This window comes from Lithohypha guttulata, assembly GCF_036872675.1.
Source record: "Lithohypha guttulata strain CCFEE 5908 chromosome Unknown scaffold_1, whole genome shotgun sequence".
NCBI lineage: Eukaryota > Fungi > Ascomycota > Eurotiomycetes > Chaetothyriales > Trichomeriaceae > Lithohypha > Lithohypha guttulata.
The window spans coordinates 3,540,522-3,565,480 of NW_027042750.1; the positions used below are offsets into that span (position 1 = coordinate 3,540,522).

Genomic DNA, 24,959 nt, shown 5'->3' on the forward strand with positions numbered 1-24,959 from the left:
GTGCTTCAAGTTGGGTGATCAAGGAGGCAGACTCGATCTGGCCACCGCCCAGCGACATTGGCATAAAAGCCGCTGCTTGGGCACAAGAATAGTGCACGCTTCATAATAGGCAAGCTTAAAGTCACAAACTGATCCAGATATCCTAGAAGCAGTGTACCTATTCTCACATCATGAACATATCGTTCGTATACTAAGATAACAGTGCTCTAACCTCCTCAATAGTCCTGGGATAGACATCTCTAATACGCGGCATTTCTTCCTCCAGCCCACGCTCTTCGTCACTATCGTCTTCCTCCGATTCACCATCAATCCGTTCCCTGCCACCACCCATACGCCTCGCAAGCTGTTCTCGCTCAACGCCTTCGTCAACATCACTCAAATACCTCACTGTCTTCTCAAATCTCGAACGAAATATCTCCACTGCATCCCTGAGCACATCCGCCGAAAGAGCCTTATCAATCAGACGCGAAAGCGAGTCCTGCGCATCCATCAATGCAGACGCAAGGAAATTGTCGAGCTGTTGCGCCAGGACTTCGAGCAGTAATGCGCCTTGGTCACCGTTACTGCTATCTTCCGGCGTACGATGTGCAGGTTGTAGGAAGAATCTATACCGTTTCTTTGCAGATGTCGTTTTCAAGGATGGAGACCGCTCAATCAGTGAATCCAGGGCCGTGAGACCAGAAGAACGAGAAAAGGAGTCGGCGAGGACGTCGGTTAGATTGGATGAAAGTGAGTCAATTTCGTCCTGAGCTGACTCGAGTGGTTGGTTGGCTAGTTCGAGCTTCGTCTTCCCGGGACCAGATCCTGTTGCGATAGTCACGAGTGCTTGTTGGACTTGGTGCATATAGTTCAATTTGTAGATGAATGTGCTTGATTCGGTACTGTTAGGCTGCTCACTGCATTTCTCTGCTAGTGCTGCGCAGGCTTCCAATACAGGGGCGAGTAGCGTGCCGTACAATTTACTGAATTCAGGCATTGTTAGAGACGGGCCACGTGTGTATGCAATAGCGGTAAATGCGTTCAAAGAGTCTTTGAGGGCAGTTGGTGGGTGGAGATCCGTGGAAGGCTGCTCGTCAATGTCGCTGTGAAGTGTGTCAGTGGCCGCAGATGCAAATTGAGTATATGCTTGGGATTGCAAGGTTGTGAGGGCTGTAAGGAGGGTGTTCTCGGCGTCCGTTTCGTCGGTCTCTCTCGGTCGTGAGTTTGATTCAGCTCTGGTGGGGTACCAAATGAGTTTTTGAAACATGTCGTGGTAGAATGAAAGTACGTTGTAAGCTTTGTATATATCAACTGGATCAGTGAGATTACGAATCGCCGTGGAAATTCTCTGAGTCAAAGTATGTGCTACCAGAGCCATATTTCGGCTGATAAGGGCATTAAGGGCAGCGCGACCGTCAAAGGGACGCTGTTCAGCGTTTCCGTCGTCAAGTGACATGGCGAACGGATCGGCCGCTTTGCCCTGCTGAAGTGCTCGAGAGAGTTCTTCTGCATCAGACACAAACAGTCCTTCGAGAGCTTCCATTTCTGAGACTGTGGCAGAATGAGTCCACGCAAGCATGTCCCCTAAATACCGAAAGGGGTCATGCGTCGAAAACTCGATTGCACGAGCAGCGCCAATGGAGTCTGTCAATGCTCTTTGAAATGCTTCTGCAACAGTGGCCTGCCGTGCCTCTGCAAAAGAGTCCAAGCAGTTCTGAAAGAGTGCAGGACGTTCCGAAAGTGCTCGCAGCGAACGACGTACCGAACCACTGATGTGAGGATCCTCTAGGTCGAGACTCCTGAACTGTTTGGTCGTCCAATTGAACAATTTTTTGTACGCGGCATTTAGGTCTCGTGTTGTCTGCTCCATCAGCTCTAAACCCATGCGCTGGTTCTCATACCCAAGTAAGAGCTCGCAATCCTTGTTGATCCGGTTCATCCGAGCGAGCAGTTCGAAGAAGCGTCCATCAACTGGTTCAGCCGAGCTGGTGAGCACTGCAAGGTCTTCTTCCGAAACCAAAAAGTGCTCACGGAATGAGTCAAGGAGCTGCTGCTTTTGTTCTGTTTCCTTCTTCTGTGATAGCAGGGTTGACGCTTCGTCGAGCATAGGCGCCACTTCTTGTCTCGCAGCGACGACATGCTTGCGAATATTGTTGCAGGTCTGATTTAGGCTTGCGATCAATGTGCCGACTCGATCAAGTTGCTATGGTGGACGTCAGTCAGGTTTGTGCATGACTGTATGTTCTTCTTACTTCGGCGACCCTGGAGAAGTCGTTGACAATCTGCGCATTGGCTTCGATCATCTCCCGTTGTGCTTCATATCTTAAGTCAAGGTCATCATCGCCTCCCTTGTGCCCATAACGGGCATCGAATAGGCGGAGGGCATCTCGTATTTCCGTGTCCGCATAGGAGGAGGATAGAACGCGCGTGAGTTTGTTAGTCAATGCATTGCCACGTCTATCCAGGCTATTGTCGTCCACTGTAGCATCGAACCCGGTAGCAGGCAGGTCGTAATGTGTGGAGGTTGAGCCCATATCGGTGTTGGATTTATAGTCAAGGATGGAATAAAATCGCGTGTCATGCCGCATCTGCGCGGGGTCCGCCAACGTGCACGTCCCTGGATTCCTCCAGAATGCCCTCTTCTAATCTGCACAGTATGGTTACATGACTGTATACGAACACCTGAAAAGCAGCGACGATGGACCAGAGAGACATTGCATTCGAAAGGGGTCGCTCAGCTGAGTCGATGTATCCATTTACAGGCCACCTAACACTATCGCAAGGGAAGCTTCGACGTACAGCCATGCCTGCAGGATTGGCTATTGCTCATGTATCCTGATCGAGCTCATCACTAACACGACACGCAAGAATGCTTTGCAAACTGGGATAGCAAGATCATCTGGCTCCAGATTGCTAAAATTCAAGCAATGCCTCAACCGAGCCTCGTTTGATTAGAATCATCCAGCCCTAACCCTTCCAAATCACATCTGAGATTGAAGCCATCCGATCCCACCTAGCAGATTAGCTACATATCCCTGTGCTTCCGGAATGCCAGGAAAAATCCAGAAGTAGTGAGGCAAGCCTTTATAGTGGTCATGTTTGGTATTGACACCAGCCTCCTTGAGAGCTGCTTCAAGCACGTACGCATCATCCCTCAGAGGGTCGAACTCACAGGAAGTGAAATATACTGGTGGGAATTTCTTATGGTTCTCGGTAGCGAGTAATGTGAAGAGGGAAGAGTCGTCCTTGTCTCCTCCGAGGTGACTAAGAAAGATATCCATAGACTCCTTGTTGATTATTGGTGCATCCACAGCATTGTCTTTGTACGCAGTGTACATCGACTGATACTTTTCCGGACAATTCTCATAATGCGTAGTGCTGGGTACCATCGCTGCCACGCCCTTAATGCTGTCTTTGAGGGAGCTGTCTTTGAGTACAGCATTGGCGGTCTGCAGCGCAAGCTGTGTCAAAAATTAGCCCAAGCACCATCTTATGAAGCCCATGCCTTTCGACATTAATACGGGTCTCATCAGATCACTTACAGCACCACCCGCACTGCCACCAATCGTGTACATCTTATGAGCATCGCCCTGGAACGAGCTAGCGTTGTCGTGCGCCCACCGATAGACCTTCAGACACTCGTTCAGCTGTGTCGGCCATTTGTGCTCGGGTGTCAAGCTGTAATCAATATTCACAACTATCGACTTGGTATGCTCGCATACCACACGGCACAGAACATCGTCAGAGTTCAAGTCACCTGTCATGTATCCTCCTCCATGAGTCCACATGGCAATAGGGAGTGACCCGTCAACTCCTTTAGGAGTATAGATCCTGTACTTCACACCATCTACGGACCCGTCTTCGCTTTTCACATTCTCCGAAGGTTGAGGCATATGAGGAATAAGCATCTGAACAAGGTCGTCATATTGTTTCTTGATGTCTTCTGGACTGCCTCGCAGTACGATGCCTGAACACAGTTAGCTACCCAGTTGCTTGCCTGACCAGCTGCTTGGCATTGGGGCTACGAAGCGTGAAGGCTCAGGTATACTCACGGCCACCCGTCGCCTTCTCGAAATTTAGCCATGATTCTGTCAGCGACATCGCGTGTATCAAGAAACTGAAGACGTAGTGCCTGAAAAAGTATGATAACGAGACTCAAGGGAAGGGGGATGACTGAAATAATATGATCAATCCATGCTGTTCCTTGGCGTCAGCAGCAATGAGGGGCAGTTTCCATGCCACATGCTTCGTGTTCTTGATTTTATTATACACTCACTAACCCGGAATGTTCACTACTTAGCCTTTCAGTAAGGTCAGAGCCAGAATCCGACATCAGGGGCCGAGGTAGATCTCGTATTACCAGTGGCGCTGCAAGTGTCCAGACTCCAGATCACATCCCGAATGCTCCACGGCAAATGTGGGGTGCATTCGCTATAACTTGCAGGTGTCCACTTACCACATGGTTGCACATCTGATGCCATTACGTGGGTAGCGAAGATATCGCTAAGCAGATGTGATAAGCGTAGATCGTTCTATATCCATATGTGATAAGTACTCGAGTAAGGCAGGGACCAGAGACATATACACACGTGATCAGGAGAGAAGGGTTGACAACCACGAAGCCATTTTATAGTGAATTCAGATCGAGATACTCTGTAAGTATTTTTAGTTGTGTGCATGAGGTAAAATTCCGACATGTATAGCGTCAGCTTGAGATCGACTCGGACCAAGTGGAGCTTGCAGACCTGCTACTCAGCTTCTCCAAAGTTGTAATGTCCAGTCGCTGCAGCATGTTCCTGAGCACCTTTCTCTCCTACCAGCTTGGCGCCACAGTCTGTGCACCTCAGCTGAAACCCTGAAGTGTCCGTAAAATAATGCTGGTCTTGTAGCTTCTTGCATAACTCTACAGCTTTTGGCAGCACCTCGTCCTTGATAAAGTCCTCAAACTGTTTGAGGTCTCTCTCCGGTGGCTCATTCGGAAAGGACAGAGCAATAGTATCATAGTGGATGCCCGAGTAGACAACGATACACCTTTTGCTTGCGCCTTCATTGTATTTGTCGACTCTCAGGGTCTGAACGTCTATGCTGCAGATCTCGACGCCGAAATGCTGAGATAATATAAGCAACTCGACTTGACCACCCCAGCTGTCTTGCGATCGGATCCACTGACAATACTTATTGGGATCCTTGTTGTCTAATACGGCTCTATTGAAAGTGATCGGGTCTTGCTGTATGGTCTCGGCAATTATCGAACGGAGCTCTGTCACGGCATCAAGGTCAGACAGAACAGCCAGAGAGATTGCACGAAAGAGGCATGAATTATCATCAGGCATAATCCGAATCACAATCGTTCCACCAAGTTCGGGTGCAAACACTTCTGGAGGATCCATATCTTTTCGTTCCTTGCGGGCAAGAGTCAGCGGAGCGTCTGGTTTTCTCGAACCGGGTTGACTAGAGGATGATTGCGTTGCTGAAGTCGAACTTTGAACTTTGCGAGGTGTCTTGCCTATCGTTTGGCTGCGCGTATTGTTTGCTTGTGTCTCAGAAACTGAGCTTGACACCGGCGAAGTTGTGGCATCTTCAGCTCGAGTCACAAGCAGTTGTTCGCCATTTAGCTTAATGTCCAGCTCTGTAAGAAGCTTGGTTGCCGGGTAGTCATCCAAGCTAAGAGGCTTCGGTGGATAACCACATTTCACGTGGAATCTCGGCAGTGCAGTAACTTCCGCTATCTGCTTGCGTAGGGCATCAACTGTGGCATTGTCGTCGAATGATGCAGTAGACTGTCCCATCGGACCCCGAATTCTGACACGTAGAGGCATCCTGCCAACACCCACTTCTCGTCGTTCTGAATACGGATCTTAGCCCAATCTAATGAGATGTGAATGCGGATCAGTGGTTCTCAGCGTGATGAAGTACGTATTACTAGCAGATGACACGAACTCTTAGATTCGGGAATGGTCTGTAGATCCAGAGATACTTCTTCACCACCAAATTAAGAGGACAAAGTGATAAGAAGCTCGGGCGAAAAGACCCACGTAATGCTTTCTGAACTGGCGACTTTAGCAAAGTGAAATTTTGATTGCTGATAATGCGTTCAGATTTCTAGCACAATGAACAGACTGCAGTTGCACTTGCCACAAATATCGTAGCACTTGTGGTGGAGAATATCATGGAAGATGCAAGAGCAGTGATCGTCTGGGGCGGACACAACACAGGGAACCACTAACTCAAAGTGCGTAGCGCAGCCATACCCCTGCATTTAGGCTTACATAAGGCACACGTCAAGGAGTGGTTGTGGATTTGACGCGAAACGAATTACACGTGAATCAAGATGTGCCTACCATTTTCGACGCGCCGATGATAGACTTTTTCTTGTGCGAGGATGGCGAGTGATGATAGGCCGGCAAGAGTGTCTCCTGTGCCACCTCCGGTAGAGTCGATCGAAGTTGATGAGCAGCCTAAAGTGAAGGAAGATGCTGCCGTTGAGGAAGCAGTCGCTGAAGGGGAGAGAGGAGGGGAGGGGTCGGACAACGATGCGCCAGGTGAAGTGGATGATGAGATGGTCGATGTGACGGACTTGGTTTCGGATGGCAAAGTGTCTAACGATCTCTACAAAGAGTTCAAAGCCATCACTGAGGTCCTGCTCGAGTATAAAGTCAAGAGCAAGAATAATGAAGAACACCTACCCTCCAGCCTGTTCAAGCGGCTACCCAACAAGCGATTACTGCCCGATTATTATGAAGTGATCAAGGAGCCATCTGCAATCAGCACTCTTCGAGGCAAAATCCAGCGAAAGCAGTATTCTGGCGTTCCAGAATTCGTCCGCGATTTCGCGCTTATCGTCCACAATGCTCAACTCTACAACCGACCAAACTCGCAACCAGTGCGAGATGTGCTGAAGTTGGATGAGTTGTTCAAGGCTGAATTACAAAGACTGGTAGCACAAGGTTATGCGACCGAAGAAGACGCCAAATACCCTGACCTTGGCGAGATCCCCTACGCCAGTCCTGAACCCGATCCGATTACCGAGGAAGATGACATTGACGATGACGACGAGGATGACGATGAGGACGCAGATGAATCTGACGACGACAAGCGCAAGAGAAAAGGTCGTCGGGGAACACGGCCAACAGGCAAGAAAGGTGAGGAAGAGGAGGACGATGAAAAGGGAGGCGATGCAGAGCAAAAGCGAAGAGGTCGACCACCGAAAGTAGCTACACCCATGGAGCATAGGATTGATAGGATCTTGAAAAGCCTGAAGAAGCTCAAAGCACAGGACGGTGTTGCAATGATCTCACCTTTTGAGCGATTGCCAGACAAATCCGAATTGCCTGACTACTACCAAGTCATTAAAGAGCCCATGGCATACGATACACTGAAGAAGAAAGCCAAAAGAAAGAAGTACCAATCCATCGCCGAGTTCATGAAAGACGTCGAGCTTATGTTTAAGAACGCGTTGATGTACAATGAGGATGGCAGTGATATTCACAAGTGGGCACAAGAGCTGCTAGATGAGGCCAAGCGTCTCGAGACAGAAGAACTTGCTAAGCCAGACTCAGAATACCTCTTGGCGGCCGACGGTCGCATTCCCTTACAACAAATCACATACAAGAATGATACGTGGAAAGTAGGTGACTGGATACATATCCAGAACCCTAACGATATCACCAAGCCTATTGTTGCACAGATTTACAGGACTTGGAAGACTGCCAGCGAGGAAGAGTGGATCAACGCTTGCTGGTATTACCGACCTGACCAGACTGTACACCAATACGAAAAGCACTTTTATCCAAATGAGGTTGTCAAGACTGGCCAGTATCGTGATCACAAAATCGACGAGGTCCTCAATAAGTGCTTCGTCATGTTCTACACCAGGTACAGTCGCGGCAGACCACGAAACCTGCCACCAGATACTGAGGTATATGTCTGCGAAGCGAGATACAATGAGGACAAATTCAAATTCAATAAGATCAAAACCTGGGCTAGCTGCCTACCCGATGAGGTTCGAGACAAAGACTACGAGATGGATCTGTTTGATACGCCACGAAAGATCAAAAAGGTACCTAGCCCTTTGCTAAGTCGCCTCAAAGAAGATGCAAAGAGCACTGATGAGTTGCCACAACCGGAATGGAATCATGCCAATGCACCACCACTAGTAGGTGGCATCCACAAACGTCCAAGAGACGAGAATGTAAGTACAAAGTGTGGTTCACGTCACGATCTGTTGTTCAGTCCAAGATCAATATTGCTAACACTTTCTCAGCAATCGCCTCCTCCGGAGCCAACACCTCCAGCACAGCCTGCGCCTCCTCCCGTTCTTCGAACGCCTTCCATAAATCGCACAGACAGTGCGAAGATATCCAATCACCCGCATGCAAATTCTAGCACGAACATACAGATGCAGCACGTTCGACCTGCACCATCGATGACACCACAAGCCTCTTTCAACACCACCAATGCGAATCCATATTCCCGACAGCCAAGCTTTTCGGCAACACCACAAGCCTACATCACACAAAGCCAGAATGGGTCGCGAGAGCAGTCTCAGCCTCAGCAGCACCAGTATACACCTCAACCTGCTCAGCCGACTCCATTGCTGGCAGCGGCACAACCTGGTAACCACGGCATCACCACGCCCAATCCTGCTTTCAATCGTCCAGCCCCGAGCGTTGTTCAACCTGTTCAGTACCACGTCCAACAAGCCATTGGTGCTTCTCACCAGCGAACAGCCGATACCTATGTATTATCTGACGCGGCTAATGCATCTATTCCTTCCGAGATACGTTCTCAGTTCCCACGGGATGATCAGGGACGTGTTCTCTTCTTTACGACTCCTCCACTCGATACTCGACACGTTGTTACAGGTTCATCGAGCCACGAAACATCACGACCGCTCGAACACACGGCTGACTTCACACAAGCGATACTTGCTAAGAAGCGCAAGTTGCAAGCGTCAAACATGTCTGATGTATTCATGCAGGATGAGAACGTGGCAAAGAGAAGGCAACCTGAAGTTGGTGCAGAACAAGAGCAGTCACGCGAACGCTTGCTAGAACGAGGGATAAACGTTCTGACAGACCAGATGAAGCATGCTATCTACAAAGAACATGAAGGTCAATACGGCAACGAGTGGAGGGCAACCTTGTTGGCTGATACGAATCTCGCACAGGAACATTACAAGAAGGCATTACAGGAAGCGAAGGTAAAAGAGGAAAGGCGGAAAGCGTTCACCACTGCTCATCTGGAGAGATCTAATGTTCAATACGGCATAAACTCACAGGGCTACATTACAGGTTGGCAGAAGGACTTTTTCACGGGCACGTATCTAGATGATTGGGATGCACGCCTGCCGTGATCCAGACAGGCTTCGCGATTCAAGTTTAGCGATGGCGTTGGTGGGAGAAACCAGAATTACAGCTGCTGATGTCACCTTTAATGAGCACAATGAAGTATGGTCTTTCAGCAGGAGTATTGAAACCACTTTCTCATGTCAATATGAGGATGATATCAGGGGAAACTTGAACCGGCAATGCTACTGGCAGTATGATGCTCGAATTGAGTTCGCAATTGCTTCAATTCGGGAATTCAGGCTATTGCCTCATGTGAGTTCATCGCACCTGCGGCTAACATATACTACTGCTACAAGTAAGCACGCTCCTGGTGCTTTCCCAATGTCAACAACTTGAAGCTGTTTTTGTTGATTCCATTTCGCCTCGCCATTCTCAACTTCTCTTCTTCACGTCCAAACGCTTGAAATATCCACAACTCAACCACAGTCTTTGCCCATCATACATACCATTATCTTAACGCTTACACATCTTCCACACTTTGGAAAATCACTCTTCTTCCATCAAGATGGGCTATTTCAACTGGCTTCCAAAATGGCTCGGTGCCAAAGCTGTTCAGACCAAAGCAAAAGGTGAAGCGGAAGCTGCTGCCGTCAAGGCTGATGTCTCGCATGTAAAGAACTCAACATCTCAAAGTGTTGGTCATGCTGTTGGGTAGGTTCATTTCCCTAAGTACTTGCACCATCTGACACCTGCTCTTTAGATCGACCAAGGATGACACCAAAGCCATTGGCCAAGGTGCAGAGGCGAGAGTCGGAGATGCGGCCGGTACTGTTGGGCAAGGAGCACCATCGACGGTCGACTCTGTCACCGACACCGCTGGATCTGCTGCAAATGCCACTGCAGATACAGCTAGTAAGCAAAGACCAAAAGCTGCACATTCTGAGAGCACGTGAGTTGACCAAGCTCCGTCCTGCTGCCATCACTAACGGTTCCCAGCCAGAAGATCATGGCTGCCCTCCATCTCGACCACAAACATCCTCGGCCTCGTGTGGCCTAAGCAATCGAACAATCTCCTCATCCTAAGAACCTAAATGTCGTGTCTCGATCAGCTTTCTCTGTTTTGGTGCATGGCTATTGAAGGGAATGCTCTGCAAAGAGTACAATGCTCTCATGGTGACCACAGAGGTCTGCTGGTATGCAAGAGTTGGATGAGCTATTGATCGATTAGTATTCACGAGTCCTACAAGTTTGATCAAACTGGATTATTGAGCCACCATGCCATTTGTCTATTGCCAATCAGAGTGCAAATTGTTGTTGTCTCCTCCTCCATACCCTCAAGTTTGTTGGCCACTCTGATGACCTTGCTCGTGTTGGGGCAGGCTCATGAGGATTTTCCGAATGCAGCTAATCGTACTTGTAGAGCTTGAACATGAGAGGTACGCTCTAACACACGTTTATGAACATCAAGGACATGTTGAACTCTTGGGTGGACATTTCGCAAGGTGGAAAGTTGTCTCTCTATGCCCTTGATTCTTTCCTCGTACTCCATTACCTTGAGATTGATCTGCTTGGTGTCCCGATTCATTTGTGCCGTCTGTACACGGGTATGATCAAATTCCTCATCGTGCGTGTCCTCCATATCCCCGCTTTTAGAGTACTGAAAGTGCGTTGTTGCGCTGGCCGTCCTTGCCAGCACTTGCAGCTCTTCAACCTGTTGCCGGAGCACTAGCTGACGTTGTGCATGATTGAAGAGTCTTGCTGTAACAAGGCCCGCCAGATCTTCGCCATTTTCGCATTCAGACTCATTCAGATCAACCCCAAGCATAACGACACTAGAACTCAGTGCGTTCAATGCATCCTGTCCCTCACATGCTAGACCGTTCCGTAAACCAGCCATGAGAAGTCTAGCAGGCATACCCTCATTCTTCTGCTGCTCCGCTAGGTCCTGCTCACGTTGACGCCATTGCACCTCCTCAGCCTTCACATTATCGACGAGTGACTTCAAGTGATCCGCCGCCAGATTCACCTGCCTTAGAGCTTTCAGCGCCACCAGCACCTCACTTGTCTCACGTCCCATCGTAGAGCTTACACCACCTATCCCAGCACGACCACTTCCAAACCCCAACAATCCGACATCCGCACCACTCGAAGCGCTTGATACCTCATCCTGCCACTTGAGTAGATGCGCCGGCACTTCTCCAGGCGCTGTACCTAGAAGATCTTCCAGCCATGATGTGATTTGAGTGATTTCGTGTTGGACTTGTTGTTGGACTCGTGCTTTTGTTGGGGAGATGTGGATGATGGCTTCGTCGTGGGAGATGTAGTCGGGAACTTGGGCGCGGTCTGGTATTGGGGTGCTTGGGAAGGATGCTGCTGGTGTTGAGGCGGTGTGGCTTTGGGTGCGGTGTGGTTTGCGAGGTGGGATTGAATGAGACATTAGCTTGTGTGATTAGATAGCGAGAGCGAGGTGCGACAATGGATAATAGAGAGTCGATGTTGACTCGAAGAATTTCATGTGAAAAGTAGAGCTCTTGGCAAGTATATGTCACAGCCTCAAAGGTCATCTATGTAGCAGTGTACGATTTAGTCACAAGTGTAGTTGCGGTCACGAGTATTTCATATCGAAAAATCCGACGTGACAAGGATTAAACATTGGAATAAGATCGATTAATCACTATATGCTACGAGTCAAGTTTCTTGTCCTTCTTCTTCTTCTTCTTGTGGCTACGCTCCTTTCCTTCCACTGGTGTAACATTCACAATAGACGACACTTGCAAATTTCTCCTCGAGGTTGGCGACATTTCCTGGACTTCACTCCCAATATTCACGGCTTTTTCCTTCTTCCTATGAGATTTCTTCGAAGACTTTGGTGTCTGCTCGGTATTCCCGCCTTGCGCTTCCGAGATGCCAAGAACCACTCCTTCCATTGCTGAGCCCGCATCAGGCGCAGTGCTGTTACCGAGCGTGCCTGGTGTGGTGCTTTCCTGGACACCGAATGGGGTATATCGTGGTCGCAGGTTCTCAGGCTGTTGACGTGGCGGCTTTTTCTGACCCGTTTGTGTTGCGAAGAAAGTGGTTGCTGTCGTAGAGTCGTCGTTGTCATGCTGACCATTAACAAGAGCTGCGCCATTACTTGTAGGGACAAATTCTTGAATCTGGAAAGATTGAGCTATCGAGGAACCGGTGGGAGCGTACTCGTTGCGTGTACCTGCTGGCAACAACACGACAGCGTTGCCGATGTGACCTTGGCTAAGATTGTATCGCACACCTTTGTGCTCTAGTATCGGCGCACCTTTCAATGCTTCTGAGACGTTCAATGACTTTAGTTTCGAGATGTCCATCGAGCTATGTGCGCTTATGTGCCAGAGTTGCTTGCCTTCCAGATCATTGAACATGCCATTCGTCTCAGATGGAAAGTCAGTCACCTTGGCCTTGGTAGTCGACCAGCCTTGAAGAGGCACGTAGTTGGTTGATTCGATGCGCTTGACGTTAGAGTAGTCTACTCTCGTCCGTTTTGGTGAAGGTTTCTGTACAGGCTTGGGGTCGTCAGTAGCCTTGCGCTTCTTTCGTAAACTAGACGTCGAGCTTGAAGTCTTCGAGCTCGTTGAAGCCTTGGACGAGGCGTTGCTTTCTGTGTCTGAGCTGTCACTTTCCGATGACTGATCAGTAGGTTTTTGTCGTTGCGCTGGCAGTGCACTAATTTTCTGTTGAAGGGTCTGTGTAGATGTCGATGTGCTGGAGTCTTCATCACTCGAGTCTTCGACCCGTTCACTACTTAGAACTTTTGGAGGCATTTCTTGTTGGCGCTTTACAAGGCGATTTGAAACATGTAAACGATAGCTGATCGAACGTCGTTGATGCGCTACTGGGTTGAGTCACAACGGACTGTGCAGGTACGATCAAACTTATTCTAGAAGGTTGGAACCAGATTTCTACAGTCCTAGGAACTCGTGCACTTCTACTGTCAAAAAATCTTATTTCAGTTTCGACGCGTCGCGGCTAAACCTGCCTACCCCAGGGTGCGTGGATACAACGTGAGAAGACTTATGGAAGCCGCAATTTCTGTGTGTTAGCCTGATTCTTCCGGCAGATTCATGTTGGCTGCATGGCAAGCGCGTATCTCGACGATCGAAAGTTTTCGCTTGGTAACAGCATGTCGTTTGATAATGTCTTCAGGTGAGTAACTTCTATCGGATCTCATGCGACTGTGCACTAATTCTACCAGAGACACGCGTCAGTGCTTTTGCGAAGAGGCGACGGCTCAATGATGGTAGTGGTGCATTGTCGGCAGATTCGAGCGCTTCGATACCAGCAAAGCCAGCCAAGAAATTGAAGAAAGAGAAAATTGTGGACAATGAGCTGCAACCAGCACTATCAGTCTCGGACATCACCAACGACGAAAATTTAGTCTCAGGAACAACGGAGGAGAGCAGTAACAGTTTCGAGCCACTCGTTGAAGCTAGAGCTGTCAAATTTACGGGCAGTCGCGAGATCGAGCAGCTCGACGGTAATGCTTTCAAGTTTCGCCTTTCACGAGGTCAAGTAAGTCTTGTGCAGTTTCCGGGCGCTTTATGTTGTCTAACGGTTGGTAGAAATGTTCAATATCTGGCATTGCACGTTTGTGGGTGAGAGACGGTTGTGTCACCTGTTACGGTGCCCATATACACGCATCTGAGGCAGTGCATACACTTTTCGCTGCTGTTTCAGACAAGCTCGTCGACATAGAGCCTACCACAAAGATAGCTGAATTCCAACTCGAGGCCATATCACAATCAGACCTTGCATTTCCATCACCCCTGAACATCCCTGGTAAAGTCGGTCGCGAAGCTCGGGCAGGACCGACCTCCTTCCGTATTGTCGACGCAGACACAGCTGGGCCACCTAGAACGCAGCAGCACGAAGCTATGCGTGCATTACTTCTGGCTGCTCTAGGCGAAGGAGATACTCGAACACGCCGCGGGACAGCCGAGGGCCAATTTACATCCAGAGAGCCCCACCGGATCATTGTCTGTGGCAAGCGTTCATCTGACACCACGCTAGCATCGATTATATGCATCAATTCTTTACTGTCTGAGATCGCCCAGGCTGATCACAGCAAAGGTGTAACCTTTTTGGACCTGGATGCAGCGGCTCCAGCCTTCTCGTCTCCAGGCACAATCAGCTTGTGCACGTTTCATAACTTCGTGCTCGGACCTTCATACGCATTTCCTACACAAGTACACAAGGATGCAGTGAAAGACCTCATTGCTGCATACTTTGTAGGAGCTGTGCATCAAGAGATCAACTTCGACACTATTCTCAGAATGGTCAACGAGCTTCTGAATCAGAACAGGAGGAACAGGGATCAGCCACTCGTGGTGAGGTTGGGCGAGTGGTTGACCTCAGTGGGAAAATATAAGCTAACACAACTCAAAAAGGTCCTACAGTCAAACTTGGTACTTTGTACGGATCGCCCCAAGTCATCTAGATACCACGATGTTGTGTCTGCAGTCTCATCGCCCGAGCTTGACAACGTGGTCTATATGGACCAAGCGACGTACACCACGAGCTCCAGCCTGCTCGAGCACAGGAACTTATTACAGTCACATGTTCAGCTCTGTCAGTATGTGAATGGTACACCTCTATGGGATCCTCATGCCACAATGCTTGCAAGCTTCAAGCATATATCTTTGTCGACCAGTAATGGACCAAACAGTATATCGTTCGTGATTGTTCGAGGAGGCATGTTGCGACCACAAGACTTATTCGAAGCACTTTCCGGAGCGTTGGTCACACTGGTCGCAGTCACGAGAAGGGAGGGAAGAGGCTCGGCATCCTCAAACCTCATCATTTGCGACTTTTCAGATGATCTAGAACTCGTTCATATCGGTGTTGCGATCGTAGATCGAACCGATGAAATGAAACAGGAGATCTTGGTTGCCGGTTCTGTGACTGGGGCTCAGATCGAAGCAGCGTCTGACAAAGGTTTAGAGATAGGGCTGGTCCTTGAGAAGTCTGGAGTTGATGGTCGATATAGCCGTGAGTTGGCCTTAGGATAGCAGAACTCTTGTTGTTCCATGCTAGTGTGGATGAGAGCTCATGCTGACTTCATCTACTGTATGCCCGACAATCCAAGCTGGAAATTATTCCTGCCAAGTGCCAATCGAGGAAATTGGTTGACTACTGACCAACAGACAAGAGGTGCACAAGTGTTGCGTAGTCGGGGTGTAACTAGTTCTCGATGTGCCGGGGTGGTATCCTCTAGCAGACAGGCTGTACACATGGACTATTGATTTGTAGCGTCATGTTCTTCCCTCGGACAGCTTAGCTAGTCTTCATTGTGAACCTTTGGCGTGTTGACCCCGGATGAGTGCCTTGTATCTTCGCTGTCCATCTGTAGCGTCACAGGACCGTCGTTGACCAACGCGACCTGCATCATCGCCTGGAATACACCATCCTTGACTCGATCCGCATGATAAGTCGTTCGAATCGTCGTCACAAAGTGATCGTACAACTCCTTGGCAATCTCTGGCTTTGCGGCACCATGGAAGTCTGGTTTAGTCCCCTTACGTGTGGAGGCATAGAGTGTAAATTGTGACACGCAAAGTATTTCGCCTTGGATGTCCTGAACGTTCTGCTTCCATTGTGCTCCGGATTCATCTGGCCAGAGCCGCATCTTTAAAATCCTGCCAGCCATTGTTTCCACGGATTTAGTGGTGTCAGCTGGACCGATGGCGGCCAAGACTACCACGCCTTTGCCGATGGAAGAGACAACATTGGATTCGACAGTCACTGATCCTGAAAGACATCTCTGGAGCACGGCTGACGACTATCAGTACTGCAAACGTTCTCGGCCGTGGTCCTTCATACCCTTCATTCTCGTATCTAGCAGTCGGCTCTCTCCACAAGGTCGACCACCCAGAACACTATCAAATCATATGATTGCAAGAAGCTGAGACAGATATGTATGATACTGTCAACTGTGCTGTACCAATATCGACCTGTAACACTAGTATTTCGCTTACAACAAAGCAGGGACTCGGACTTGGCCATAGCTAGTGGCTAAGCAAGCCCATGATGCGGCAAATCTCTACTGGATCCCTTTTTCGATTTGCCCAATCAGATCAATCGGCGGAAGGATAATCCGACGCCGCATCTCTTTGAGGTCAGCCGCATTGTACCAGCAGAACAAACACCTCGCGCATATCAATACACAACACGGCGATCGCATCCTCCCTCCTATATGTGTAGATGAGAATTCATGAGCAATCAACACAATGAGTTCGCGGAAACTTCAACAAGAAATGCAAGCGCCCTTAAACATCCTCCGGATCCAGGCTGACTCTTGCGCAGTGACAAGACATTCAAGAAGGTGGATGAGGGCATTGAGGAGTTCAACTCGATATACGACAAGATATACTCCTCTCAAAACGCATCACAGAAGGACAAACAAGAAGAACACCTCAAGCGCGAAATCAAGAAACTACAGAAGCACAGAGACCAGATCAAGTCATGGGCAGCCGGAAACGAGATCAAGGACAAGTCAGGCTTGCTCGAGCAGAGAAAACGCATAGAAAAAGTCGGTACCCATTGAGCCTGCCTAGTGGTGAGACTGACCAGAGTGTAGTGCATGGAGTCTTTCAAAGCAGTAGAAAAGGAGATGAAGACCAAGGCATTCTCTAAAGAAGGACTGTCGCAGAATACCAAACAAGACCCGAAGGAGAAAGAGCGAGATGAGTTGTGCGATTTCCTGAACGAGAAGCTCGAGGAGATCAACCAATTCTTGACCGAAGAACTGGACGCCGAAGCCACAGCATTGCAAGCTGGCATGAAGAAGAAGCAGAAAGATAACCAGAAAGCAGAACGTCTGGCAGAAATCGAAGCAATCTCAGAACGCTACAAATGGCATGAATCGAGGTTACAATTATTGTTGCGGTCATTGCAAAACGGAAATGTCGATAATCAGTCAGTGCTGGACATCAAAAGTGATATTGAGGAAGTTGTAAGAGATGGCCGTGATCCTGAGTTTGATGGTGACGCCTACGAGGGCATATACGACGACTGCAACCTGGATAGTGAAGAGGCGCAGTTTGGTCTGATAAACGAGCTCGATCACATATCCTCCCAAGACGCCCAATCATTACAAGACGAACCTCCTGAGCCCGAGCAGCCTCCTGTGCAACCAAAGAAGCCACGGCCAGACCCTCCTGTAGCGGTAAGAAGACCGTCAACACAACTCAAATCACCTCTACCAGCGCTGGCGTTGCTAAACTCAATGCCACCACCTCCTCCTGTTCCGAAAGACACGAACATGAAGCCTGCACCATTACCTGCGCAGTCGACCCTAAAGTATGCATCTGCGGCTGCAGCTGCAGCTGCAAGCGACAAGAGCGGTGTCGGTATTGCTCCTCTACCTCCCCCTCCTGGCTTGTCTGCTGGTCAGCCATCTCCAGCGATAGCCAGGGCCTCCTTGACCACATCTCCCAATTCTATAGAAGCACAGCCAGAGGAAAGACCTCCTACCCCAGCTGCAGCACCTATCGAAGAAGTGCTTTCCATGGAACAGCAACGTCCTAAATCACCCTCACTTAGCTCCTCGAGCGCACCTGCCCCGAGTCAGCCTAGCAGTGTTCCGGTCACTCCAGCGATGGACAAAACAGAAGCAATCACCGAGCCCGTGATAGTGGATGAAGTGCCAGCTACTAATGGTGAGGCACAAGAGGAAGTCGAGTCCATTTACCACTTACCACCAGGCCTACAAGATTTACTCGACTCATTCGAAGCAACAAAGACCCGGGCTACACAACAACCAGCGCAACTAGCACGAATCCTGCAAGCTTCACACGAGTCTTGTCCGGAGCCACAGGATCTGGATCGTCCCCAGCACTATCGCCCGTCATACAAATACGCTACACCAGCGCATTACCCTCAGGATATTCTTCCAATATTTGATGATCCAGCATTGTACGAGAACCAACGCATGGAGCCCGATACTCTGTTCTACATCTTCTATTACAAGCAGGACACTTATCAGCAATATCTCGCGGCAAAAGCCTTGAAGAATCAGAGCTGGCGGTTCCACAAGCAGTATCAGACGTGGTTCCAGAGGCATGAGGAACCGAAGCAGATAACAGAGGAGTACGAGCAGGGCACATACCGGTTTTTCGACTACGAAAGCACATGGTAAGTTCTGATATCACTTCCGCGCGGTTTTCGACACATGGCTAACCCAATTCGTTTTATAGGATGAATCGGCGCAAAGCTGATTTCAAGTTTGTCTACAAATTTCTAGAAGACGACCTGTAGATTTGCTGTAGGAATAGTCCTATCATAACTCAGCCGTGACCAAATAGGAGCTCAAGCATCGTTTCCCGGTGGGACAGACCCTGTTTGCGGTACAACATCCACAGCATCGGCAGCAGGTCACCTGAAAGGCTTTGCGCATCATGACCAGCAAATAGAATGCTGAAAGTTGAGCATTTCGTCCTACTACAGAGGCGCTCGTGATACTTGACAGGATTGGATAAGCGGATGTGCTAGGCGTGTACTACTCCGTACTGCCAGTGCGCAAAGCAACCACGGCACGCTAAATGCCTTCGCCCACTTCAACCAGGCTCGTTGTTTGTTATTCCTTCGTCAATACTGTCATCCGCTGCTGCCTGTTCTTCACCCTTTTCGCTTGTCCTTTCTTTTGGTGGGTTTGGGTTATTTCCGGCATTAGCACATCCTATATGGCGCTTTACTTCGGCTTAGACCACCGAGGCCTTTGAAGAAGAGTAGCCTCTTCTTCATCAAGGCGAATTCAAGCGTAAGACCAACCAATACAGATGAGCCATTGTTTCACGGTGAGTCGCCTTCGAAGCGGTTGTTCGGGCCGTGGTCAGGTGCTTCCGTCCCTTGCAAATGTTCTCTGCTTTCTTACCACCCTGCAAGGGCACCTCAGTCACTAGATGCAGACCCAGCCAGTCTCTTCTCCTCAGATCAACCACGCCGTGGTATTCGTTACATAGTCTGTGTACGTTCTAGCAGGTCTGTGGATCGCGGACCTGGTCTATGACTTCCCTTGTCCCAAGCCAGATCTCTACCAGCATAGCCTTGGCAGACACATCAAAGATTTGCTGGCAACACCTCATCTGATTCTGTGCCCTCTTGATCGCTTGTATCAATTTGGAAGAGCCAGAAAATTACATCGCGAGGTCATTGACTGTGCTACGTGGATTCCATTCTGTCGAGGTCACTTATTACATAGAACATAGGATGGGGGTTTGCATGAGAGCATTGATCGACGACCATTCTCGGGATGCGCTTTATTGGTGGCATCATTTCCTAGCGGGCGTCACGAAGTCAGCCCTCTTTTGTCTTGTAGGACACTTTGGTACCCTTGACTTGCCAAGATGCTGCGTTCAGCAAACAGACCTTATGCATTGCCTACCACTTTGCAAGATGCATAAGAAGTCAGCCGGTGAGTGCTTGTCATCTCATGTCTCTCCGTGTTCAACGGAATATCAGATCTTGACTCTACATCTTTTGTCGAAAGTATATCACTGCTATCCCTACCTGGTAAAGTCCTGGTTAGCACCGAATCAGACAATCAATCAATCGACATGGCGGACTCGAGAATGATCTTCGACTACACACTACCTATCAGTGATTTTGAAGCAACTCAGTACGGGTATTGTGAGCAACGACACACTTATGCTGGCGCAGCGTCACATCAGAACAATGTGCCTCGATCTGCTCGACACGATGGGACTATCGCTCCGCGAGATCTATTGTGCGCACCAGCTAACAGATGGGTCTCGTCAGGCTATGGCCAAAATACCAGGAATCGAAGCACGAGGAGTAGCATGGACAGTTCGATACATACTGCTTCGTCACAGTCCTCGCCAGATATGCAATTCAGCCGGACCTCTTTCACGTAAGTCGTTGTGTGAAACTATACTTTGCAGCTCAGATGCTGACCTGATGCTTAAGACAACCTTACTATCAGCCGGCTGTCGAATACCATGAGTTCAATAGCAACATGAGAAATCCCAACATCGAGATAACCCACAAAACCGTTAAGTCTTCACCTAGATATCAATGTGATCTCGAGAACTGCATTGATCCGGACAGTGGCAAGCGCAAAAGTGTCGGTCGCAAGGCCGACCTCAAGCGACACATGAGATCCGTACATGGTCGGCCGACGATCGATTGCAAATACCCGAAATGCTGGCGACGAGGTGAAGACGGCTTTCGTCGCGAAGACCACTACATAGGGCATCTACGAGGCTACCATCTTGAACAAGTGCCAGCCCTGTCAACGAAAAGGACGTAGCACTGCATATACAGATGCACCACCACTTTCCAGGCATGCAGAACTCATGCTTGTTCCCTTCATGCGACGATATTAAAGAATTTTGTTGCCTGTTTTTTGATAGACTGTATTGAATTAGTGTACCACGAGCGCCAGGAACCTTATCGGAGATGCATGCATCTGGCGATACTGAGCAAAGGAAGGAAGGAGAAAGAGAACGGAGTTTTGCAGCAGCCGTCTGTGTCTAGAGGCAAATACTGAATGCTGAACAATTACTGGCAGATCAAAATTGCCTACAAACGTTTCAACGACTTGACGGCATGCATCAGATGATCTCTTCATTTTAAGCCGAAGTAGCCTCAAAGCGGCCACAATGTCAAAGCCACAGTCAAGTTTCACGTACGAGTTGCGACATAGTATGAGCAGTACTCTTGCTCCGCCCTCCCACACCTGCCTCATTCCATCGGGGGACACCCTGGTTGGCTCTGAGGACCTTTTGCACACTAGCGTCTCTGGATAAGCACAGCCTCGATTTTGCCTGATTGGCTCCACTTTGCCTTGAGCTAGCGGGATTCCTGCTGTGCACTACTAGGTCGGGGCTTGCGGAATGACATTCTTGTGTCGATCCCCTCACGATTCCACGGGGATATTCTTCGCAGATCTGACCCCCTTAGCCAACCTCTGTGGCGACTCATGCACTACGTGCATCCTCGTCCTTCGACGGCCATTTGGGGGATCTTCGTATTGAGGCTGGCCAGGCGACAGAAAGAGGGACGGCACTTCATCGATGGTCCTGCAAAGGACTTGCTGAACGACGCTGATGGAACGATGGAATAAATCCTTCAGAACGCCTTGAGCTTATGGTTACCGGCTTATCCAGGAACTTTGGCGAGCGCAAGATGGCAACGATCAAATAGTTTCCAGGCAAGATCGACAACGTATTTGCCTTTCTTTGAGTTGTTCCCACCATCGCCATGCTTTTTAGCTAGCCATTGTTACCTGATTGACTTTCGCATATTGTTGCACGCCCAGGTGACTGATGATGTTAATGGTGACCACCAGTTCATGGGTAGAAGGATGCTTCCACACAGCTTGTGTAGATGCCGGCATTTGAATCAATGTTTTGGGTCGGTGGCATGAAACACATACTGCCACATCAAGGAGTGTATCCATGTTCGTATTTGCCATGATAAATACCCTGCTTCAACAGCCGAGGAGGAAGAAGTTTACGATCGGCTCGACGCGCCGAGAGAAGCGATGCTGGCTACGGTGTTGTGAGCGGGCTGGCATGTCTCGAGCACTCTTGTCCCCTCTTCCGTTCGACTTCGGATCATATCCTTCTGTTCCTTCGTAACTATCACGATGTGCGCTGAGGTGTGTTCTGGATTCGGGTTCCATTTCCTGGTGGACATGAGAAGTAAGGAATGCGTTTAACCTTCTTCCTCTATTCAGATAGTAGTATTCAATGCATTACTGCGGAATTTTTCGTGGTGTGCTCTTTTTCGATCTGCCTTTTGTCCTGATCTGGCCTCTCATGTAGATATTATCAACGATTCCGAACGCGACTGGACGCCGATACGATTGGCGTCAGACGCGGATACGCTGACCCGCCACTTTTCTCGAGGTATACCATTTGCTGGGGTTGAGCACAGCCTGTCGTCCATCATTTGACACGTGCATCAGATCCGGCTGGATTAATGCTTCTTCACAATTCTAGTTTCGTTCACAGGTTTCCCTGAGCGTGGTTGTGTGTACCATGAGACCCAGACATTGCAAAGACACTATACTGTCCACTCTTGACCTTTATTCAAGCATCAACCATCACCTCCTCTTTCCTCCTTCCGTCATCCGTGCTCAGTCCGATTGCAGCCTCTGCAGCCTTTTGTGTATGTGCCTCCGCTCTCAATTCTTTGATTCGTCTCTTGTGGTTTTTGCCCCTCCTATGTGCAGCCATATTGTGCTCGCCCTCGAACCATTTTGCGCATTCTATACAGTAGAATTCACCTAGTCCTGGCAGATCTTCAGCAGCTTTGGTTGATTTGTAGTTGGTAAGGTGTTTGGGGTTAGTGAGGTCTGCCTGGACTTGGTCGAGACCACGTGTCAGGCGTTTTGTCTTGATACGACGAATTGAGCCCATCTTTGTGGTATTCGAGTGTATGTAAAGCAGTAGAAATAGTAGAAGGGCTCCATTCGAGAAATTGTTAATTATTGTGAAGAAACTTTTGGAGTGCTAAACAGCCAATGAAGTGGCCGCTTCTTCTGGATTGTGAGCTAGTGACTAGGCTACTATCTTGCACAGTGTGTGCCGCCTACGAGTACCAGTCTGTCTGTACTACTCACGCTACTGTATAGACGAAGTTCTACGCGTTTCGAGCATCGACCCTATAGCTGTTTCGTTGATGTACATTCCGTTAGGACTTTCGCGAGTTGTGGCTGATGCTTCGAAGATGGTACTGCCACCGCTTCGTGAGCACAGCTCGCTTGTATACCAGCTCGCTCTGCGCTCAGCGTAAATGTTTCAGCACCAGCACGCATTGCCGCTTTCATGCCACTGCCGTTGATGAAGCGGAGGTAGCGCCTCTGCGGAAGCAGCTGAAAGATGCTGCTCGCGCCAGCAGACATCAACAAGTGTCCGACACGAACGGGAAAGATCAGCTGCGCCGAGAGCGACTCAAGGACTGGGAGTTGACTGTTGGCATTGAGATTCATGCGCAGCTCAACACATCCAGCAAGCTATTTTCACGTATGGCAAATTCCTAACGCGTTCCCAATGTGTCGTCTGACCGTATTCAGGTGCGAGCGCAGACTGGACCGATGTTCCCAATGCAGCATTATGGCCATTTGATATGGCTGTGCCAGGCAGCCAACCATTATTCCAACCACCTGTGCTTATCCCGGCTCTGCGCGCTGCTATTGCTCTCGATTGTGATATTCGGCCGCGTAGCAAGTTCGATCGCAAACACTACTTCTACCACGATCAGCCAGCAGGCTACCAGATTACGCAGTATTACGAGCCCTTTGCGGTAAATGGCCGTGTCACATTGACACAACAAGACGGTCTGGCTCCAGAAGAAGGCACACTACATATTGGCATAAAGCAGGTTCAGCTCGAGCAGGATACTGCAAGGACGCAGCAGCACGACGAGGAAACAAGTTTGATTGATTTTAATAGGTCAGGCCATGCTCTTGTAGAGATCATATCACTCCCCCAGCTTCACTCTCCACAAGCTGCGGCGGCGTATGTGCGCAAGGTGCAGTCCATTTTGTATGCTGTCGACGCCGCAACTACAGGAATGGAGCTTGGTGGACTGCGAGCTGACGTCAACGTCTCTGTCCGCAGGTTCGATGGCGCCACAGGTAACCACTCTTACAGTGGAGTGACAGGTCTAGGACAACGGACAGAGATCAAGAACTTGAGCTCGTTTAAGAGTGTTGAAGACGCAGTTTGCGCTGAAAGAGATCGCCAGATTGACATTCTCGAAGCTGGTGGTAAGATTGAGGGAGAAACTCGAGGCTGGTCGCTCTCAAATCCAGGAGCTACTCGACGCCTCCGCGGTAAAGAAGGTGAGGTCGATTACAGATATATGCCCGATCCCGACATATTGCCTTTGCATATCGACAATGACCTCGTCGCTCATTTTCGGTCCACTCTACCACCCGTGCCAGATCAACTGCTGGATATGCTGCGCTTGTCTTATGGTTTGACTGCAGATGACGCTGGTGCTCTGCTGAACTTAGACAACGGGACACGACTGCTGTACTATCAGGATGTTGTCTCTCGCTTGACTCCCTCCTCCAACAACAACAAGACAGCCTTTGGCGTGCACGTCGGGAACTGGATCCTACACGAGTTAGGCGCTCTTCTGACTACGACAGAAACAGAATGGCATCCGGATCTGATCCATGCTCAGCAAATGTCTGATCTCATCTCTCTACAGCTAAAGGGTCAGCTCACTGGTCCGTCAGCCAAAAAATTGCTACGTATCCTCTTCGCAGGAGAGAAGGAACCGGTCTCAGTTATAGCTGAACGTGAGAACCTGCTATTTCAATCGATGAACGATCAAGAATATGTCGAGCTTGCAAATCGCGTCATTCAAGACCATCCAAAAGAAGTTGAAATCGTCCAAAAAAACAGCAAGCAGGCTCAAGGCAAACTAAAATTCCTGCTAGGACAGATGATGCGACATGGCGACAGGAACCGTATGGAAGCGCAACGAGCTGAAAAGACTTTGAGATCGATTTTGATGCCGTAAGACTTGGCTAATGTCAAGAACTGTCAATGCGATCTTTGATAGTGCAATGACTCCCAGCACTAACGGTAGAATCGTCGTGGTCCTGGTCTTTGAAATGTTGTCCACAGCAATAATATACCTGGAACCTGACGGTTCGAAGAAACATGGCCTAATCAAAAGAAC

The 24,959-nt window shown here is 49.2% G+C and overlaps 11 protein-coding genes across 11 annotated transcripts; 5 read left to right on the forward strand and 6 right to left on the reverse strand.

Annotated features, from left to right (window-relative positions):
- Positions 1–190: 190 nt before the first annotated feature.
- Positions 191–2,513, reverse strand: COG6 (Golgi transport complex subunit 6; the record flags this gene model as incomplete). The annotated part of the gene is made up of 2 exons (XM_064895683.1): positions 191–2,182; positions 2,232–2,513. The coding sequence occupies 2 exons, from the start codon at positions 2,511–2,513 to the stop codon at positions 191–193; spliced, it is 2,274 nt and encodes a 757-aa protein (XP_064758370.1).
- Positions 2,514–2,960: 447 nt separating this feature from the next.
- On the reverse strand, positions 2,961–4,080 carry EST1 (Telomerase-binding protein; the record flags this gene model as incomplete). Its single annotated transcript, XM_064895684.1, has 3 exons — positions 2,961–3,440; positions 3,522–3,946; positions 4,032–4,080. The coding sequence occupies 3 exons, from the start codon at positions 4,078–4,080 to the stop codon at positions 2,961–2,963; spliced, it is 954 nt and encodes a 317-aa protein (XP_064758371.1).
- Positions 4,081–4,727: 647 nt separating this feature from the next.
- On the reverse strand, positions 4,728–5,798 carry OTU1 (ubiquitin-specific protease otu1; the record flags this gene model as incomplete). Its single annotated transcript, XM_064895685.1, has 1 exon — positions 4,728–5,798. The coding sequence occupies one exon, from the start codon at positions 5,796–5,798 to the stop codon at positions 4,728–4,730; it is 1,071 nt and encodes a 356-aa protein (XP_064758372.1).
- A 563-nt stretch (positions 5,799–6,361) lies between these two features.
- On the forward strand, positions 6,362–9,334 carry LTR64_001305 (uncharacterized protein; the record flags this gene model as incomplete). The annotated part of the gene is made up of 2 exons (XM_064895686.1): positions 6,362–8,170; positions 8,243–9,334. 2 exons carry the CDS (start codon positions 6,362–6,364, stop codon positions 9,332–9,334), a joined length of 2,901 nt encoding a protein of 966 aa, XP_064758373.1.
- A 500-nt stretch (positions 9,335–9,834) lies between these two features.
- Positions 9,835–10,326, forward strand: LTR64_001306 (uncharacterized protein; the record flags this gene model as incomplete). The annotated part of the gene is made up of 3 exons (XM_064895687.1): positions 9,835–9,980; positions 10,030–10,218; positions 10,266–10,326. 3 exons carry the CDS (start codon positions 9,835–9,837, stop codon positions 10,324–10,326), a joined length of 396 nt encoding a protein of 131 aa, XP_064758374.1.
- Positions 10,327–10,650: 324 nt separating this feature from the next.
- Positions 10,651–11,706, reverse strand: LTR64_001307 (uncharacterized protein; the record flags this gene model as incomplete). Its single annotated transcript, XM_064895688.1, has 1 exon — positions 10,651–11,706. The coding sequence occupies one exon, from the start codon at positions 11,704–11,706 to the stop codon at positions 10,651–10,653; it is 1,056 nt and encodes a 351-aa protein (XP_064758375.1).
- Positions 11,707–11,950: 244 nt separating this feature from the next.
- Positions 11,951–13,063, reverse strand: LTR64_001308 (uncharacterized protein; the record flags this gene model as incomplete). The annotated part of the gene is made up of 1 exon (XM_064895689.1): positions 11,951–13,063. One exon carries the CDS (start codon positions 13,061–13,063, stop codon positions 11,951–11,953), a length of 1,113 nt encoding a protein of 370 aa, XP_064758376.1.
- Positions 13,064–13,435: 372 nt separating this feature from the next.
- Positions 13,436–15,307, forward strand: GRC3 (Polynucleotide 5'-hydroxyl-kinase grc3; the record flags this gene model as incomplete). The annotated part of the gene is made up of 3 exons (XM_064895690.1): positions 13,436–13,445; positions 13,495–13,811; positions 13,862–15,307. 3 exons carry the CDS (start codon positions 13,436–13,438, stop codon positions 15,305–15,307), a joined length of 1,773 nt encoding a protein of 590 aa, XP_064758377.1.
- Positions 15,308–15,576: 269 nt separating this feature from the next.
- DTD1 (D-tyrosyl-tRNA(Tyr) deacylase) lies at positions 15,577–16,125 on the reverse strand (the record flags this gene model as incomplete). Its single annotated transcript, XM_064895691.1, has 2 exons — positions 15,577–16,070; positions 16,119–16,125. 2 exons carry the CDS (start codon positions 16,123–16,125, stop codon positions 15,577–15,579), a joined length of 501 nt encoding a protein of 166 aa, XP_064758378.1.
- A 400-nt stretch (positions 16,126–16,525) lies between these two features.
- On the forward strand, positions 16,526–18,554 carry NOT5 (general negative regulator of transcription subunit 5; the record flags this gene model as incomplete). The annotated part of the gene is made up of 4 exons (XM_064895692.1): positions 16,526–16,554; positions 16,602–16,827; positions 16,876–18,431; positions 18,494–18,554. The coding sequence occupies 4 exons, from the start codon at positions 16,526–16,528 to the stop codon at positions 18,552–18,554; spliced, it is 1,872 nt and encodes a 623-aa protein (XP_064758379.1).
- A 4,426-nt stretch (positions 18,555–22,980) lies between these two features.
- Positions 22,981–24,797, forward strand: LTR64_001312 (uncharacterized protein; the record flags this gene model as incomplete). The annotated part of the gene is made up of 2 exons (XM_064895693.1): positions 22,981–23,287; positions 23,338–24,797. The coding sequence occupies 2 exons, from the start codon at positions 22,981–22,983 to the stop codon at positions 24,795–24,797; spliced, it is 1,767 nt and encodes a 588-aa protein (XP_064758380.1).
- Between the last annotated feature and the right edge of the window lie 162 nt (positions 24,798–24,959).